Source organism: Pelecanus crispus, chromosome 3 (genome assembly GCF_030463565.1).
Source record: "Pelecanus crispus isolate bPelCri1 chromosome 3, bPelCri1.pri, whole genome shotgun sequence".
Taxonomy (NCBI): Eukaryota; Metazoa; Chordata; class Aves; order Pelecaniformes; family Pelecanidae; genus Pelecanus; species Pelecanus crispus.
In genome coordinates, this window is record NC_134645.1 from 69,461,859 (window position 1) to 69,476,437 (window position 14,579).

The 14,579-nt window shown below is 37.1% G+C and overlaps 1 protein-coding gene across 16 annotated transcripts in view; it reads left to right on the forward strand.

The window, feature by feature from the left end:
- The window catches only part of MED23 (mediator complex subunit 23), a 40,223-nt gene continuing 25,644 nt past the window's right edge, over positions 1–14,579 (forward strand). For 10 of the 16 annotated variants that reach the window (XM_075708231.1, XM_075708233.1, XM_075708235.1 and 7 more), the window contains exons 1-11: positions 1–86; positions 3,362–3,393; positions 3,503–3,590; positions 4,382–4,506; positions 4,650–4,761; positions 5,542–5,640; positions 6,203–6,304; positions 7,278–7,347; positions 8,871–8,983; positions 10,316–10,411; positions 10,999–11,016. In XM_075708231.1, coding sequence (XP_075564346.1) covers positions 27–86; positions 3,362–3,393; positions 3,503–3,590; positions 4,382–4,506; positions 4,650–4,761; positions 5,542–5,640; positions 6,203–6,304; positions 7,278–7,347; positions 8,871–8,983; positions 10,316–10,411; positions 10,999–11,016 — 915 coding nt within the window. In that variant the 5' untranslated portion in view covers positions 1–26. The remainder of the gene's footprint in view (positions 87–3,361; positions 3,394–3,502; positions 3,591–4,381; positions 4,507–4,649; positions 4,762–5,541; positions 5,641–6,202; positions 6,305–7,277; positions 7,348–8,870; positions 8,984–10,315; positions 10,412–10,998; positions 11,017–14,579) is intronic. The other 6 variants (XM_075708232.1, XM_075708234.1, XM_075708237.1 and 3 more) reach the window with 2 other exon arrangements.

Consider the following 14,579-nt stretch of genomic DNA (forward strand, 5'->3'; position numbering starts at 1 on the left):
TCGGCTGCGGGGCCCGGCCGGGCAGCATGGCGATCCCCATGGTGCCTATGGAGACGCAGCTACAGAGCATCTTCGAGGAGGTGGTGGTGAGTCCGCCCGCCGAGCGCCGCCGCGGGGGCGGGGGGGAGCGTTGTGGACAGGCCGGTGCGGGCCCGGGGCTTGTCCGGGGCCCTGCGGCGCGCCGTGCTCCCCCCGCGGGGGTGTGCGTGGGGGGCGTCTTAAGATAAAAAGGGGAGAAAGAGGTTTTTTTTTATTTTCCTGGCGCGCTTTGTGCTTTGAAACCCCGGGGGAATGGCACACTGCCGTCCTCCTCGGCGGTAGTTCGTGGTGTTGCCACCGGCGGGCCCATCGCGAGGTTCGCCCGGGAGGTGGGTGGAGGGGAGCTGGTTTCTCAGAGCTGAAATCCTGCCCCTGCTGAGTTGTTGCGAGGAGGCTGACGCAGAGTAGGACTGGGCATAAAACAGGGGGAGGCAGATTGCTTACCCAAAACCATTTTGTAGTGTGCTGAGTTTACTGCAGAATAAGCAATTTTAGGAGGCGTTTTGAAGGAGAGTGTGAGAAGATGAATGTCTTGAGGAGACGTTTTTCTTCAGCCAACAGAATGGGGTGAGCAAATTGTGGAAATATGCCTGCACAATGGTACCTGCAAAATGAAGCATTGTTCAATAGATCAGTAGAATAGATTATTTCAGTTGGAAGGGAACTACAACAATCACCTAGTCCAACTACCTGACCAACTCAGGGCTGACCAAAAGTTAAAGCATGTTGTTAAGGGCATTGTCCAAATGCCTCTTAAACCCCTGACATGCTTGGGGCATTGACCGCCTCTCTTGGAAGCCTGTTCCAGTGTTTAACCACTGTCTTGGTAAAGAAATGCTTCCTAATGTCCAGTCTAAACCTGCCCTGGCACAGGTTTGAACCATTCCCGTGTGTTCTATCATTGGATCCCAGGGAAAAGAGATCAGCACCTCCCTCTCCACATCCCCTCATCATGAAGCTGTAGAGAGCAATGAGGTCACCCCTCAGCCTCCTTCTCTCCAAACTAGATAAGCCCAAAGTCCTCAGCTGCTCCTCATAGGACAGTCTTTTCAGCCCCTTCACCAGCCTTGTTGTTCTTTTCTGGGCACATTCAAGGACCTTCACCTCCTTCTTAAATTGTGGGGCCCAGAACTGCACACAGTACTCAAGGTGAGGCCGTATCAATGCTGGATAGTCACCTCTTTTGACTGGCTGGTTATACTGTGTTTGATGCCCCCCAGGATGCACCTCTTGGCTGCCAGGGCACACTGCTGATTCCTGTTGAGCCTACTGTTGACCAGCATCCCCAGATCCCTTTCTGCAGGGCTGCTCTGCAGCCACTCCTCTCCCAATTTATACTTGTGCCTGGCATTACTCCATCCTAGGTGCAGAGTCTGGCACTTATTCTTGTTAAATTTCATCGTATTAATCATTGCTTGATGCTCCAATCTATCTAGATCTCTCTGCAAGGCCTCTTGTCCCTCAAGAGAGTCAACAGCACCTCCCAGTTTGGTATCATCAGCAAACTTGCTAATGGTGCATTCAACTCCTGCATCCAGATTATTGATAAAAATAATGAACAGGGGTGGCCCTAGAATTGAGCCCTGAGGAACACCGCTGCTGACCAGTTGCCAGCCAGATGTAGCTCCATTCACTACAACCATTTGAGTTCTGCCATTCAGCTAGTTCTTCATCCAGCACACTGTGAACCTGCTCATCCCACAGTTGGACAACTTGTCCATAAGGATGCTGTGAGGGACAGTATCAAAAGCCTTACTAAAATCCAGAAAAACTACATCCACCGCCTTTCCTTCATCCACTAGGCGGGTGACCTTATCATAGAAGCATGTCAGATTTGCTAAACAGGATTTTCCCTTTGTGAACCTAAGTCATTGGGTCATTAAGTCATTGTTTTGTAGAGTACAAATGAATGAGTTTCTTGGCAGATATGAGCACTTCATGGTCCAAAACACTGGGGTGACAGTAGTTCATAAGGTCCTGAGCAGGAGCCTGACTGACGTTTAGGACGGAAGAGGCTGGTCAAACTGTCTGAACTGGAAAGAATATGTAGGTCTCGTAGAAAAGTGTAATTGAAAATTATGTCCATATGATGAATTTCAGTAGAGGGAAGGTTGGGTTTTTCTTTCTGTTCTAAGCTTGCATTATAAAGTGCATGATGTACTTTTCTTTGAATGGTGTTAAGCTGCTTGTGGCATATTAATGGCCCATATCTGGTTGATTTCTCATTTTGGCACTGTTACTCAGATTATGTTTCCACATGTTTAACATTGTGATTTGACTGTCTTGTCACGTTGCCTGTTTGTGAGCAATGTTATTTGCCTAAAAGTTTTATATAACAAACAAAAAAAAAAGGGCCTTTCCAAAATTTCACTGCATTTTTGAAGCCATAACTGAGAAAATAGCAAGTTGTTGCTTTCACTCCTGCTGTTATTGACTTGGTGGACAGCAGCGAAACTTACCTAAGTTTCTATGCAGAACAGATGAGTATTGGTTTCTCTTTTGCTTCTTGGGGAAGCTATGAGTAGCAGTGATAGGCAGCTCTAGGCTGTATGACTGAAAAGGATCACTGGAAAATTTATTTATTACACGCTCTTATGTCTACAATATAAAAATGAAAATACATAGTGGTCAGTTATAGATCACATCTGAGTATAATATGAATTCTTATGGAAGATAAAAAAAGTTGTAGGATAGTATTTTCCAGAACTCTTTGCTGATGTATTAGAATAACGATGTAGAAGCCTTTGAGCAAAATGGAGTTTTTTTTTCTTAAATAAAAAAAGGGGGTGGGGGTGAGGAATGTTTTAGAGGATATAAATTGGATATTCATGTATAGTCTTTCACCTAGTACAAGACCATATAATCATTCAATGGAATTTAAAAAGCAACAGATCTAAACTTAGATGAGGAAGTAACTGTATACAATTGATTTGTGTAACGGAATGTCATGGAACATAAGTGGGGCAAAAACTTAACAGGATTTAAAAATACTAATTTTTTCAAAGTATAAAAAAAGAGCTTCAATAACAGAATCGAACAATTTCTCCAACTTTGGGAAGTAAATTAATCTCTAGGTGTTTAGAAGGGGAAAAAAAAAAAAAAAAAAGAAAAAGAGCCGTAATCTGGATCCACAAGGTATGTTGTTTATATGAAAAAAAAGCAGTTTTGACTTTGAAAGAGTCTAGCATAGCATAAGAAATACATCTGTCTCTGACACAGTCCCATAACAGTACCACTGTTACTCTTTTGTGTTTCATCCTGGTGGTGTGATGCTCTTAGAAAACCTTTTCACAATAGCTCACTCAGGGTTTTTCTCTTACAGAAAACAGAAGTAATTGAAGAAGCTTTTCCTGGGTGAGTGTAATGTTAAGTTTATTTGTGCAAGATTTCCTGTATACATATATTTTCTACTTGTGCTCTTTTGTTGGGTACTGATAATAACTAATGTTCTTATTTGCATTAGTATGTTTATGGACACTCCTGAAGATGAGAGAACCAAACTGATCAGCTGCCTGGGTGCTTTTAGACAGTTCTGGAGCAGTCTTTCCCAGGTTAACATTTAATTTGTTGCTTACATGTACTTTACATACTTTTTTAATACAGTGAAACCTTGTCTAGTAGACAAACACTTAAGCTATAAGGTCTGTGTCCAGTCATTCAGAATCTGGTTTCAGATATGCCACAGTAAAGAATATAGGAAGACTTTGCAAGAAAAAAAAATCAGTCTTGACATTTGTAAGATTATGTAGTTGTTTAGCAGAGATTGGTGTGCAGTGCAAATAAAGATAAGCAAATGGAAGAATAACAGTAAAGAAATAAACAAAAAAAGGTAGTTTGTTACATGATTTCTGGTAGAATTGAATAAGTAGGTGGGGAAAAAAGGGGAAAAAAAAAAAAGAAAATCGATAGATGTTTATGTTCAAAAATTACCTTCCAAAAGTTAGATATGTCTAGGCACTCTTCTGTAATTGGAAACCTGGTCATCTTTGTTTTCACTGAATTCAATTATAACTGTGAAAACGAAAGAATAGTACAGAACAGTTCTATTTTATTCTGTTCTGTGCTAACTTATATGTGAAAACCAAAGTTGACTATAGAAGTCAATGTTTCAGTTAGGGGGTGTTTCCAGTACTGGACAACTTCTGTTGGACGACTGGACTTCTTCAAAATAACATCAAAAGACTTGTAGGGAAAACTGTATGTTGGACAACTGAACAATTTCTACCATTTATAATCTTGTTCTTCTGTTAGTTTCATTTCTTCGTGTTAGGATAATATAGTAATTTTACAGTTTGTTTCACTCCTGTAAGTACATTCTTTCTCCCTTCTACTGCTTTTTCAGGAATCCCATGAACAGTGCGTCCAGTGGATTGTAAGATTCATTCATAGCCAACATAGTCCTAAAAGAATTTCTTTTCTTTATGACTGTTTAGCTATGGCAGTAGAAACTGGACTTTTGCCACCCAGGTAAGCTATGTCAGAATGAATTGATAAATAGGATACATGGAAGTTGTAATATTGGAGGGTATTTTACAATGACATTGTAAAAATTATTGCTGGAGAGCACGTGCTTACTATCTGTCATTCATTCTTGTATTGTCTCCTGCTAGGATGGTTTGTGAATCTCTGATAAACTCTGATATGCTTGAATGGGAAAGGACACAGTTGTGGGCATTAACATTTAAATTGGTCCGGAAGATTATTGGAGGTGTAGACTACAAGGTATCTTCCCCCCGTTCCTTTCTTCGTGATAAGACACATTATATTCTGGCTTTGTTTTTATGATTTTATGTCAGAGACATCCAGTGTTTCAAAGTCTGCTTTGATTATGAAAGAAAAAATAATTCCGTGAGACCACTTTTAATGCTTCCTCATAGTTGAGCTTTACCTTAATAGATAATTCTGTATGGACAATGTAACTTCTCTTACTCTTTTCTGTTACACAGTCATCTTCCATCCTCTTTCAGTTACAAGCTAAGTAACCCTAATGCAGTTGCAGAAGTGGTACACATGGAAAAGTACTACTATCAAGTATTAAGGCTGAAGTTCTTGCATCTGCTCTGACCCCTGTTGCTACTTAGGACAAAGGGCCTGACAGCTGAGTCATTAGCAGGGTACAACTCTAACAGAAGGAGTAGGAAACCATGTGTCTCTTGCAGAGAACCAACTCGCCAGCATTGTTGAGCGTGTTAGAGCAAAAACCATAAAATGCAATGTTGTATTTTGGTCAGTCTGCACAAGCCATTGTAGGTTGGATGTCTCTGGATGCACATCAGAATTTCAACAGTTACTTTCTCGTCGCGGGTATCCTGAGATTGAGAAGTTCCATAAGGAGTTTAATGTCATTAGCATTCACATTCTCAGTAACAGTCTGTCTTCTGACACTTAGCAACAAACAGCTAATTTGTCTGTCAAAATATTGTCTGACCATCTTGATTGTGTAATCTTTCTGCCAGAAGTAAAGAATATCTGGGAACGTTAATTTTGTGTGCTTTCTTTTAGGGTGTACGAGATCTGTTGAAAGTGATCCTAGAGAAAATCTTAACAATTCCAAACACTGTGAGCTCAGCTGTTGTACAGCAGCTTTTAGCAGCAAGAGAGGTAACTGTGAATTTTATGTTATCACTATAGAGGATGATTGAGGCCTCATTCTTTTGTCATTTATGAGTTTCTAATAGCTGGGATGTCTCTCTGAGCACTGTTACAGTTCAACAGCAAAGACTTACTCTTTGTGCTCTAATTCTTTTCTGTAATTGCATTTTACACAGTAAACAAAGCACTTTTGGGGGATGTTGTAGGTAAGCACTAAAATCCCTAACAGGAGAGTCATGCCTAATGTTTGACTTGCGTAAGGTAAGATGTACGACATATGATACTGAGATTAATTTCTTTATTTTTTTTCTTAGTGGGTAAAAATAGTAATGGTTTCAGTAGTTTGTAGCCAGACATAAAGGCATAGTTTTACTTAGGCTTAAACAGTCTAACTTATACTTGTACAATTAAAAACAGGTTTTAAACTAATGTGGTACTATCAGAATACAACTTAAGAAAAAGTACTTTAATTCTTATATCTATTTTCATGGGCTGCCTCAGACTAGTAGACAGTACACCTTTGTTTACCTTTTACAAAGTCTTTTACACTGATATATTTTTTTATTTATAGGTGGTAGCCTACATTTTGGAAAGAAATGCATGTTTGTTACCTGCCTACTTTGCAGTTACAGAAATCAGAAAACTATATCCTGAAGGAAAACTTCCCCATTGGGTAATGATATAATGTCAAATCACATAATCTGGAGTTTTGTTCCACGCAAAACAAAACGACTTTTTTTTTTTTTTAAATAAAGTTTAAATGAAGATTTAGAATCACAGTAAGCTCTGTGTTTAGGCATGTAAATTAAGATGCAGGCTTGATGTGATTGCAGCAGCAGCTCCCTGTGTTCTTGCATGAAACTGATGACATAGTTTTGACCTATGGCTTGATGTTCAAAACTCTTGAAGCGCTGAGTTGGTTTTGTTGACTACGCTTGGAAATGCAGGTCGTGTTTGCCTGCCAGATTGTGCTTTCCCTATAGCTTCAAGATAAGAAAAATCACTTTAAATAGCTGACCAGTGTTTTCTTTCTGTTTAACTTTAGTTATGTGAAAATATTTGGGGCTCTGATGCAATGAAAATGATCACTGTTTCTAAAAAGAATGTAACGTTGATCCAGTTCTTAATTTTGTATTCTGTTAAAATAACGAGGTGTTGGGAAAAAGGTAAAATCTCAACTCCCTTGAATTAATGGGAAAACTGTTGCTGACTTCTTTTGAGCCAAGATTTACTCCAGACTGTACTAATCTAGGTCCTTTGTCTTTGTGGAATTGTTATCCAGAGGCAAACAGAGATTTGTTATGAACAGAAATTCTAAAGCTTGTCTTAAATCATCAGTTACTAAATAGTATGCACTGAAATAATATAGTACGCATGGGAGAAACAGGTATTATATAAACTCTCATGCGAGTGAAAACTGAGAAGTGTGCTTTCTGCCCCTTCGTTATAAAGTCACATTTTTCCTTTTGTGGTTTTAGGTTCTGTATGATTTTTGTGACTTCTTGAAATGTGTAGGAAGCTAGTTATTTTAGTAGATTCCTATATATTTTATTAAAATATATAAACTATCTTTAAGTCTTAAATATTCCTTCTCAGTATCTGCAACTAAAACCCTTAACTTACTTTTTTCTCCTCTTCTCACCCAGTTACTAGGTAATTTAGTATCGGATTTTGTGGATACCTTCAGACCTACAGCAAGAATAAATTCCATTTGTGGTAAGAGAATGACTTCATGAATGACTTCAGAATAAAATAATTTATTTTGAACTGTTTTGTTTCTTACAACCTTTTGGGGTATGTATTCATCTAAGCAAAATGATTCAGAGCTTATATTTCACGTAGTATCTTTACTCTCGTCAGTTTGTTCTCAGTCTTGCTTCTCTTCAGTTTTTGCTTTGAAGGGGAAAATTCATACTGACGCGATCAAATAATTTTTTGCTACAAGCTGGTAGTGGAAGTGTACTACTTGTTACATGGCCATGTAGTTTCTAACTACAGCAAACATTAAGAAAACTGTAGGTTTTCTATGCTCAAGGATTTTGAGTTAATAGAGATCCACTGGTATGCTAGTCACGAAGTGTTTTCTGACTTCGGTTTCCATTGGAGCTTTTGTAGGCGCTCAGCCTTATCCCTGTTGTTGCAGGCTTCTGTGTGAACATTTCCTCATTCAGATGAGTACTGTTTGTCCTCTTCTGTGAACAAAAAACTCACCTTTGTTTATTGCTAGAAATCTGAAGATGAAAATTTGGCTGTTCTAATTGTGATGCCTGTTGCATCTTTCTTCAAAAAGATAAAAATGTCTTCTGTTTGCTTTGAGAATTAAGTAGCGTACTAACAGCTGCATTATATCTTAATCTGAGCAACGTTTATAGCAGTTGAGCTTCTTCAGTGCAGAGAGGTTAAGAATGTAAATTCATCTGTAATGCTCCAAAGCATTTTGTGTTTCAGAAGCATGTAGTTATTCTTCTATTGAAAGTGTGGTGTAGCTTTTATGCATATGACTCACAGGGATTGCACACAAATTTTTGCAAGTCTTGCTTGTGTAAATGACCTGTATAGATACGGTTGAAGGGGAGAAAGAAATATTTATTTACTTTTTGTTTTATCCGTTAGTAAACGGCCAGTCTGGACAATAGAAGTCATGGAATTTGACCTAAATCTCACTGTCAGTTCAAAGTTGAGGCACCTAAATTTAGATGCTGATACACAGGTGCGGTAGAGGCTCAGTTCAGATGCCTATGCTAATTGGCTAGAACTCCATTGACTGTAATTGGAGCACAGATGCTTGTATTTGAGTAGTTTAATGAACAGAATCCTGCCCACAGTTTGTCTTACAAGGTGAATGAAGGGAAATCGAAAGACTGGGTTATATACTTAGATTAGTAATACTGTATTCTTTGTAGAAAAGGTCAGTGTACCAAAATTAAATCCCTATGTCAAGCAATGGAATAGTCTTCTGGTAACCTAAAAGGGCACTTTTAGATTAATATTTGCAAATACTTTTATTTTTGGTGTAACCCATCTGAACAAATGGGGATTTTACTCCTGAGATATTTTATTACTAGAAAATTAGTGAGAAAAACAACATCAGCCTGAAGCAGTCCTATGGTAAAAAGCTTTAAACAGTTGAAATTTAAGGAGAGCATAAAAGTGGCTGAGGTCGTTTTTTTTGCATCAGAATGATTAAACAATAGGACAGTTTCACTGTTTTAGAATTTATAATGTTTCATTGCATGTAGGTCGCTGTAGTCTTCTTCCTGTGGTAAATAACTCAGGTGCCATGTGTAACTCATGGAAGCTGGATCCTACAACCCTTCGTTTTCCTTTGAAAGGTCTCTTACCATATGATAAGGTATGCCTTATTAAGCTTCTTAAACATGTTATATTCAATCAGTACAAAGCTTTTATATCATTGGGGGAAAAATAATTTCAGCTGTGAATATCTGATTGTTCCAGCTAGGCTAACATTGATGACATAGATGTTTTCACTGTGTTATATATTTCAGTGATTTCAAGCTATATGCAGAGGACCTTTAAAGTAGTTTGTGGTATAACTGCTGCCCAGGATGTTGAAGAAAATGAGATGTTTAGTGTTCTTTCAGGGTGGGGGGTTGGGGAGGGCAGTGAGAGAGCAAGTGAGAGCGGAGAATTGATTGGAAAATTAGTTCATTGGGGAGGTGAAAGAGAATGGGAAGGTAATTTCTTCTTTTCTGTGCTCTTTGTTACTCCATAGGAAAGATAATTTTAGAATTCAAAAAATATAAGTTAGCTTATTTAAACTTAAAACTTTGAGTGTGAAATAGTGGTGTACTGAAAGAATTAAAAAACTGTAAAGGATCGGGACAAAAATGCATGGAATGCTTTGGGTTGGAAGGCACCTTTAGAGATCATCTAGCCCAGTTGCCCAGCATCCCATTCCCCATACCCTAGGTGTCTAAGGAAGGATATAAAGATAGTATATCTAATGATATATATAGTGTTCACACTCTACAGCTGTTGCATTTTGGGTGTTTCCTGAGACAGATTTTGTTTCTATATATTTGGTAAACCTTTCTCTTCCAAATATTTGTTCAGTCTCCTCTTGAGCCCATGTAAACTTTTAGCATCTTTAAATAAAATAAATATTCATATCTTTATCTTTATATTTATATCTTTAAATCTTCAACATCCCTTTGACAAGGAGTTCCACATTTCAACTTTATGTTGCATGAGGAATCAGCTCCTTCTGTTTGTTTTAAACGTAGCTTCAGATAACATTTTTCTGTAAAGTGATTCAGCTGTTGGAAGATGCAGTGAGCAGTTGTTCCGTATCTCCTTTCTTCATGCTACTCCTGATTTTTATGGATCTTGGTCGTGTCCTTCCTCAGTTGTCTTACCTGGCTTCCTTTGAGTTCTTGACAGTCTTCCAGTACTTAAAGGCTGTAGGCTGTTTGAAGAAGTGTGCTATCCTTTAACTGGATGAAGAATGTTCTTCTACTTGTTCCCCATAAAATCTGTCACTTCTTAAGAGCTGTGATTATTTCTTCCTTTTTTTTGGGTATCAGAGAGCAAAAAGATTTGCCAGATAATACATATCTGCATAAATTAAACATTCATTCTTTAACTCAGTTAAACATAAATTCAGTATTAAACATAATGTTGAGGCAATATATGTTTGTGTGTGATTGCTTTTTTTTTTTTAAAGGATCTGTTTGAGCCACAGACTGCTTTGTTGAGATATGTGCTGGAGCAACCGTATTCAAGGGATATGGTCTGCAATATGCTAGGTCTGAATAAGCAGGTACTGTACTATGCTGTAACATGTGAATTAATTCTGCATAGAATCTGCACTATTCTTTTTCTCTTTTCTTTGCTATAGCTAACTAAGCAAAACAGTTTAGGTCCAGAGAGTGATTTTTTTTTTTTTTTTTAAATTTTTTTTAATTTTTATTTTTTTATGAGATCATATTAGGTTAATTGGACACTGTTGTTCCTATCATTTGTATATTGCTTTATGAATGTTAAATTGAAAAGCAGAGATTTAAAATATGATTTTTTTTTTGCATTGCTTTTTTTTCCTATAAGGCCAGCCTCAAGTACACCTTTGACAGACAGTAGGACACTGCTAGCTCAAACAAAATGGTTATTGTTTGTTAGTTTTTAAAGCATTGTTATACTCTGTTATACTGGCATGTTATAGTACTAGAATAGTGAAAAGCTGGGTTTTGTTTTGTTACATTTTTTCTTTTTATACCTTAGAATGGGAGGGCTTAGTCTGACTTGGGGATCCTTGAGGCTGGCCTCATAGTCACTGTTTTGTCTTTTCTTTTTTTCTTCCTTTATTTTTGTTCTGTCCTGTCTTGTCCTGCCCATCCTCCAATGCTCTAGACCTTGAACATTGCTCAGGTATGTTCACAACCTTACTGTTGTATTGTGACTAACGATACGCTGGCCGCTTTGTAGCCACTGATTCCAGTTAGAGAATACATGTACAGTCAGGGCTTGAAATTGGCAGGACCATTAGTCAAGGGCAAATTCTCACTCAAATCTCTAGAGATATGACAGATGTAGCATAAAGCTGGCAGTCAGTGGTCCTTTGGTCCTAAACTTTTGGTTGGAATGGACTGCTACCATTTACCTTACCAGTCGTAAGAACTTTGACTTTGTCTGCTGGAATTTTCAGATGAGGAGAGATTCTTAGTTCAAAATTTCTTTCCTCATGCAGGTGGAAAAACATCCACTGCACTTGACTGTAAAATTATAAAGCTGTAAATACATCATTGTTTTTTAAAAAACCAAAAAAAAAAAAAACCCAAAAAAAAGCTTTACTAGTGGAATTTTCTTATCATTAGGAAGCCACTATAACAAACTTCCCAACAGGCAATTATAATATTCTCCAAGCTAGGTGAAAGAAAGGTAGTGCAGAATACCATGTGAAAAGTAGTTCCTTGAAATTTGACTACTTGTTTAAATAAATAAATAAATAAATGCCTGAGCAAGTCAACCAAGTGGACTTCTGCTTGAAATTTGAAATGATGGGTATTATATTTACAGTTGGTCCCTTGTTAGAAAAATCAATTCCACACCTACTTTAAAAAACATTGTTTAAGATTTATAAAATAGCGTTGCTGTTTGCAATACTATAGTGAAGGTTGTGTCAGTGTTTCCGTTTAAGAAACTTTTTTCAGATTTGTAACTTGACTATAAAATTTACATTATCCTGAAACCTTGTGTATATTTCCTGTTGTAAGTGAAATACACCAGTGATCTTTCTGGATTAGGACAATGTTTTTGAATGCACAGATTCCTACATCTTGACAAACAGTACTCTGTGTTGTATACGACAATCTTTTGTATTTGAGACTGCAGGCAGCTGAAATGTTAAACCTTGGAAATGAGCTGCTAGGTTTAGTGTTGAAATGAATAGTATTTGTATTCTGTGTCTATTTTGTGCCTACATTCAGTTAATAAATCAAACTATTCCTCTATGCATCTTGTAGCTGGTAAATAATACAAGATCCAGACAAAAAAATATATTGACCCCATTTTATTCTTCTGACTATGGGTGGTCTGTGCCTTCAGGTCAGAAAACATGGATGTTAAAAATACTGGGTTTTAACTCCTACTTTACTGTCCTCTAAAAGTAATCAAAGAAAATCTCAATGAAGTAATGAAACATATTGAACTATACTTCTTAAAATTGGTTGCTAGTATAGGAATTCCTACACAAAGTTTCAACCTGGCGTGAATTTTTATGGCCAAGGAACAAACTTGAAGAACGTAGCTTATAAAGGAAATGCTGACAGAACATGAACTATAGCTGTGCTACTACAATTACATCAGCATAAAGAAGTTTGGGCTGTTGAAAATTTGTGAGTTAAAAATACAAATAATAGAGTAGGGTGGTGTAGAGGTATAGAACAGGAAATAATGTTCCATTTTAAATGTTAATATACTCTGTTTAAAACTGTGGAAAACATTAAAATTTTACTTTCTTTTAGGTACAAATTAACTTCATGTTATAGTTGAACTTGTTAATGTAGCTACCTGACAAAAAATAGTAGCATGCTTTTCAGAAGTTGTGTAACTGTATTGATGCTTTCAGTAAAATGGCTGATAATTTTGTATTTTATTACTAGAACTGAACTAACCTGCATAAATGAATTGTCAGTGTAATAGAAGACACTTAGAAATGCAAATAGTGCCAAGTTTGTTTCAAAATACAGGAACACCTCAAAGCAATGATCATTATTTACTTATGATCATTACTTATGTGAAGCTGCTTGTATGCCCTATCAACTATTTACACAGATCCAGTTGCAGGATTGGAGCCTTCATTTGAATCTTTTGGCATCACAAACTAGGTACGGTTCAGCCAAATTTGTCCTAGTTCTCAGATATTCTTGAAGATGAACAATGAAATTTTCTGGTTCAGTCGTAACTAAACAGATCTATGGTAGAACACTGTTCACTCAACCATCTCTGAGTTGTGTTTAAAAAAAAAAAAAGGTACAAATCCTGCTGTCATGTTAACCTTGCAGAGAAAAAAATCAAGGTAAAATATGGTATGTTTATAAATTCATATGTTCCTTTCAGGATTTTAAGTTTTGTTGTGGGATGAGGTTTTCTAATACCTTGATCAAGTATATGGCTTTAAGTCCAGATGTAATAATACAGACTTCAAAATGTTCCTTCTGTCAGAGTCTGGGGACTTTTATTTTTTGTTACTGTGTACTTCTGTGTGGGACAGTACCTCCTCTTGTATACCTGTTTGAACTGGCCTATAGGAAGTGGAGATTTAAATTGTATTTTATCATGTATGTTATTGTAGTTGGACTCGATGATCTTAAGGGTCTTTTCCAACCTAAATGGTTCTATGATTCTGTGTCAATTTATATTCTGCTGTTAGCTGGGGTGATAATCCCAATACTTAATTATCTTTTAAGTAATTTATTGAGGTATGTAATAATCTGGTTTTTTTGAAAATGATTAACAGTTCAAAGTGTCTTAAAACACTGATGCCAAATTAAGATGTGGTTTAGGGATCCTATGGTTGGTTCTTAAAATTGAGCTTCAGTAATGTCTTAAGGACATGAAGTCACTTCGAACAGTTTGGTTTGTATCTTTACCTTCTCTATATGTACAGACTTGCATGAAGAATAAAATGCCATTTTTGCTTGCATAATTGCAGTCAGGATTGTATTGCAGTCCTCTAAACAATGAAAAACTTGGTTAAACTTTGATTTCTCTGGGTTGGGGAATATTTGAAAGAAGAGGTAGTTTTCAGGTGTCTTATTTCTATAATGTTATACAAACTTTCAATTAGCAGCTATTGTATTAATGATTTTGCTCTTTAAATAGTATATTTGGCTGGTCACCTTTTAAACCAGCAGTGGTGATCTGCAGCTTTGAGTAGGAAATTATCTATGCTATACTCTGTTCAGGTGAATGTGTAGTTGTATTCTCTCCTAGCCACAAACCAGGGTAGTTTGCTTGGGGAAGATGTTGGTTTTTTTCATGTCTGTCCGTGCATTGTGTAAGCAGAATCATTAAGTGAAAGGAAAGACATAATGCAATATTAAAAAATTGACTTTCCCTTTTATTTTTAAAATATTGTAGGTTGATGCTGGGAGCTTACTATCTGATATTACTAGTGGTAATATGGCAAAGTACTTAATTTAAGGGGTGTGATCATTTTTTTTAATATATTTCTGAATGTAAGAGTGTGAGTTGAGAACACCTGAGTGCAACTTCCTTGTTGAAACTTACTCCATCTTTTAATGAGGAAAACTTGAGAATGCCCACCAAACTTGGTAGAAATAGAATCAGGCATAATATAAACCACAAGCTTTAAGGTTTTGTGTCTTGCTAGCATACAGTTTTGGAAATGGGAGTGAGAGGGAGGCTACAGTTCTGTCTTGTATTAAGTACTTCAGGCATTTAACTTACACATTTTGAATTGGACTTCT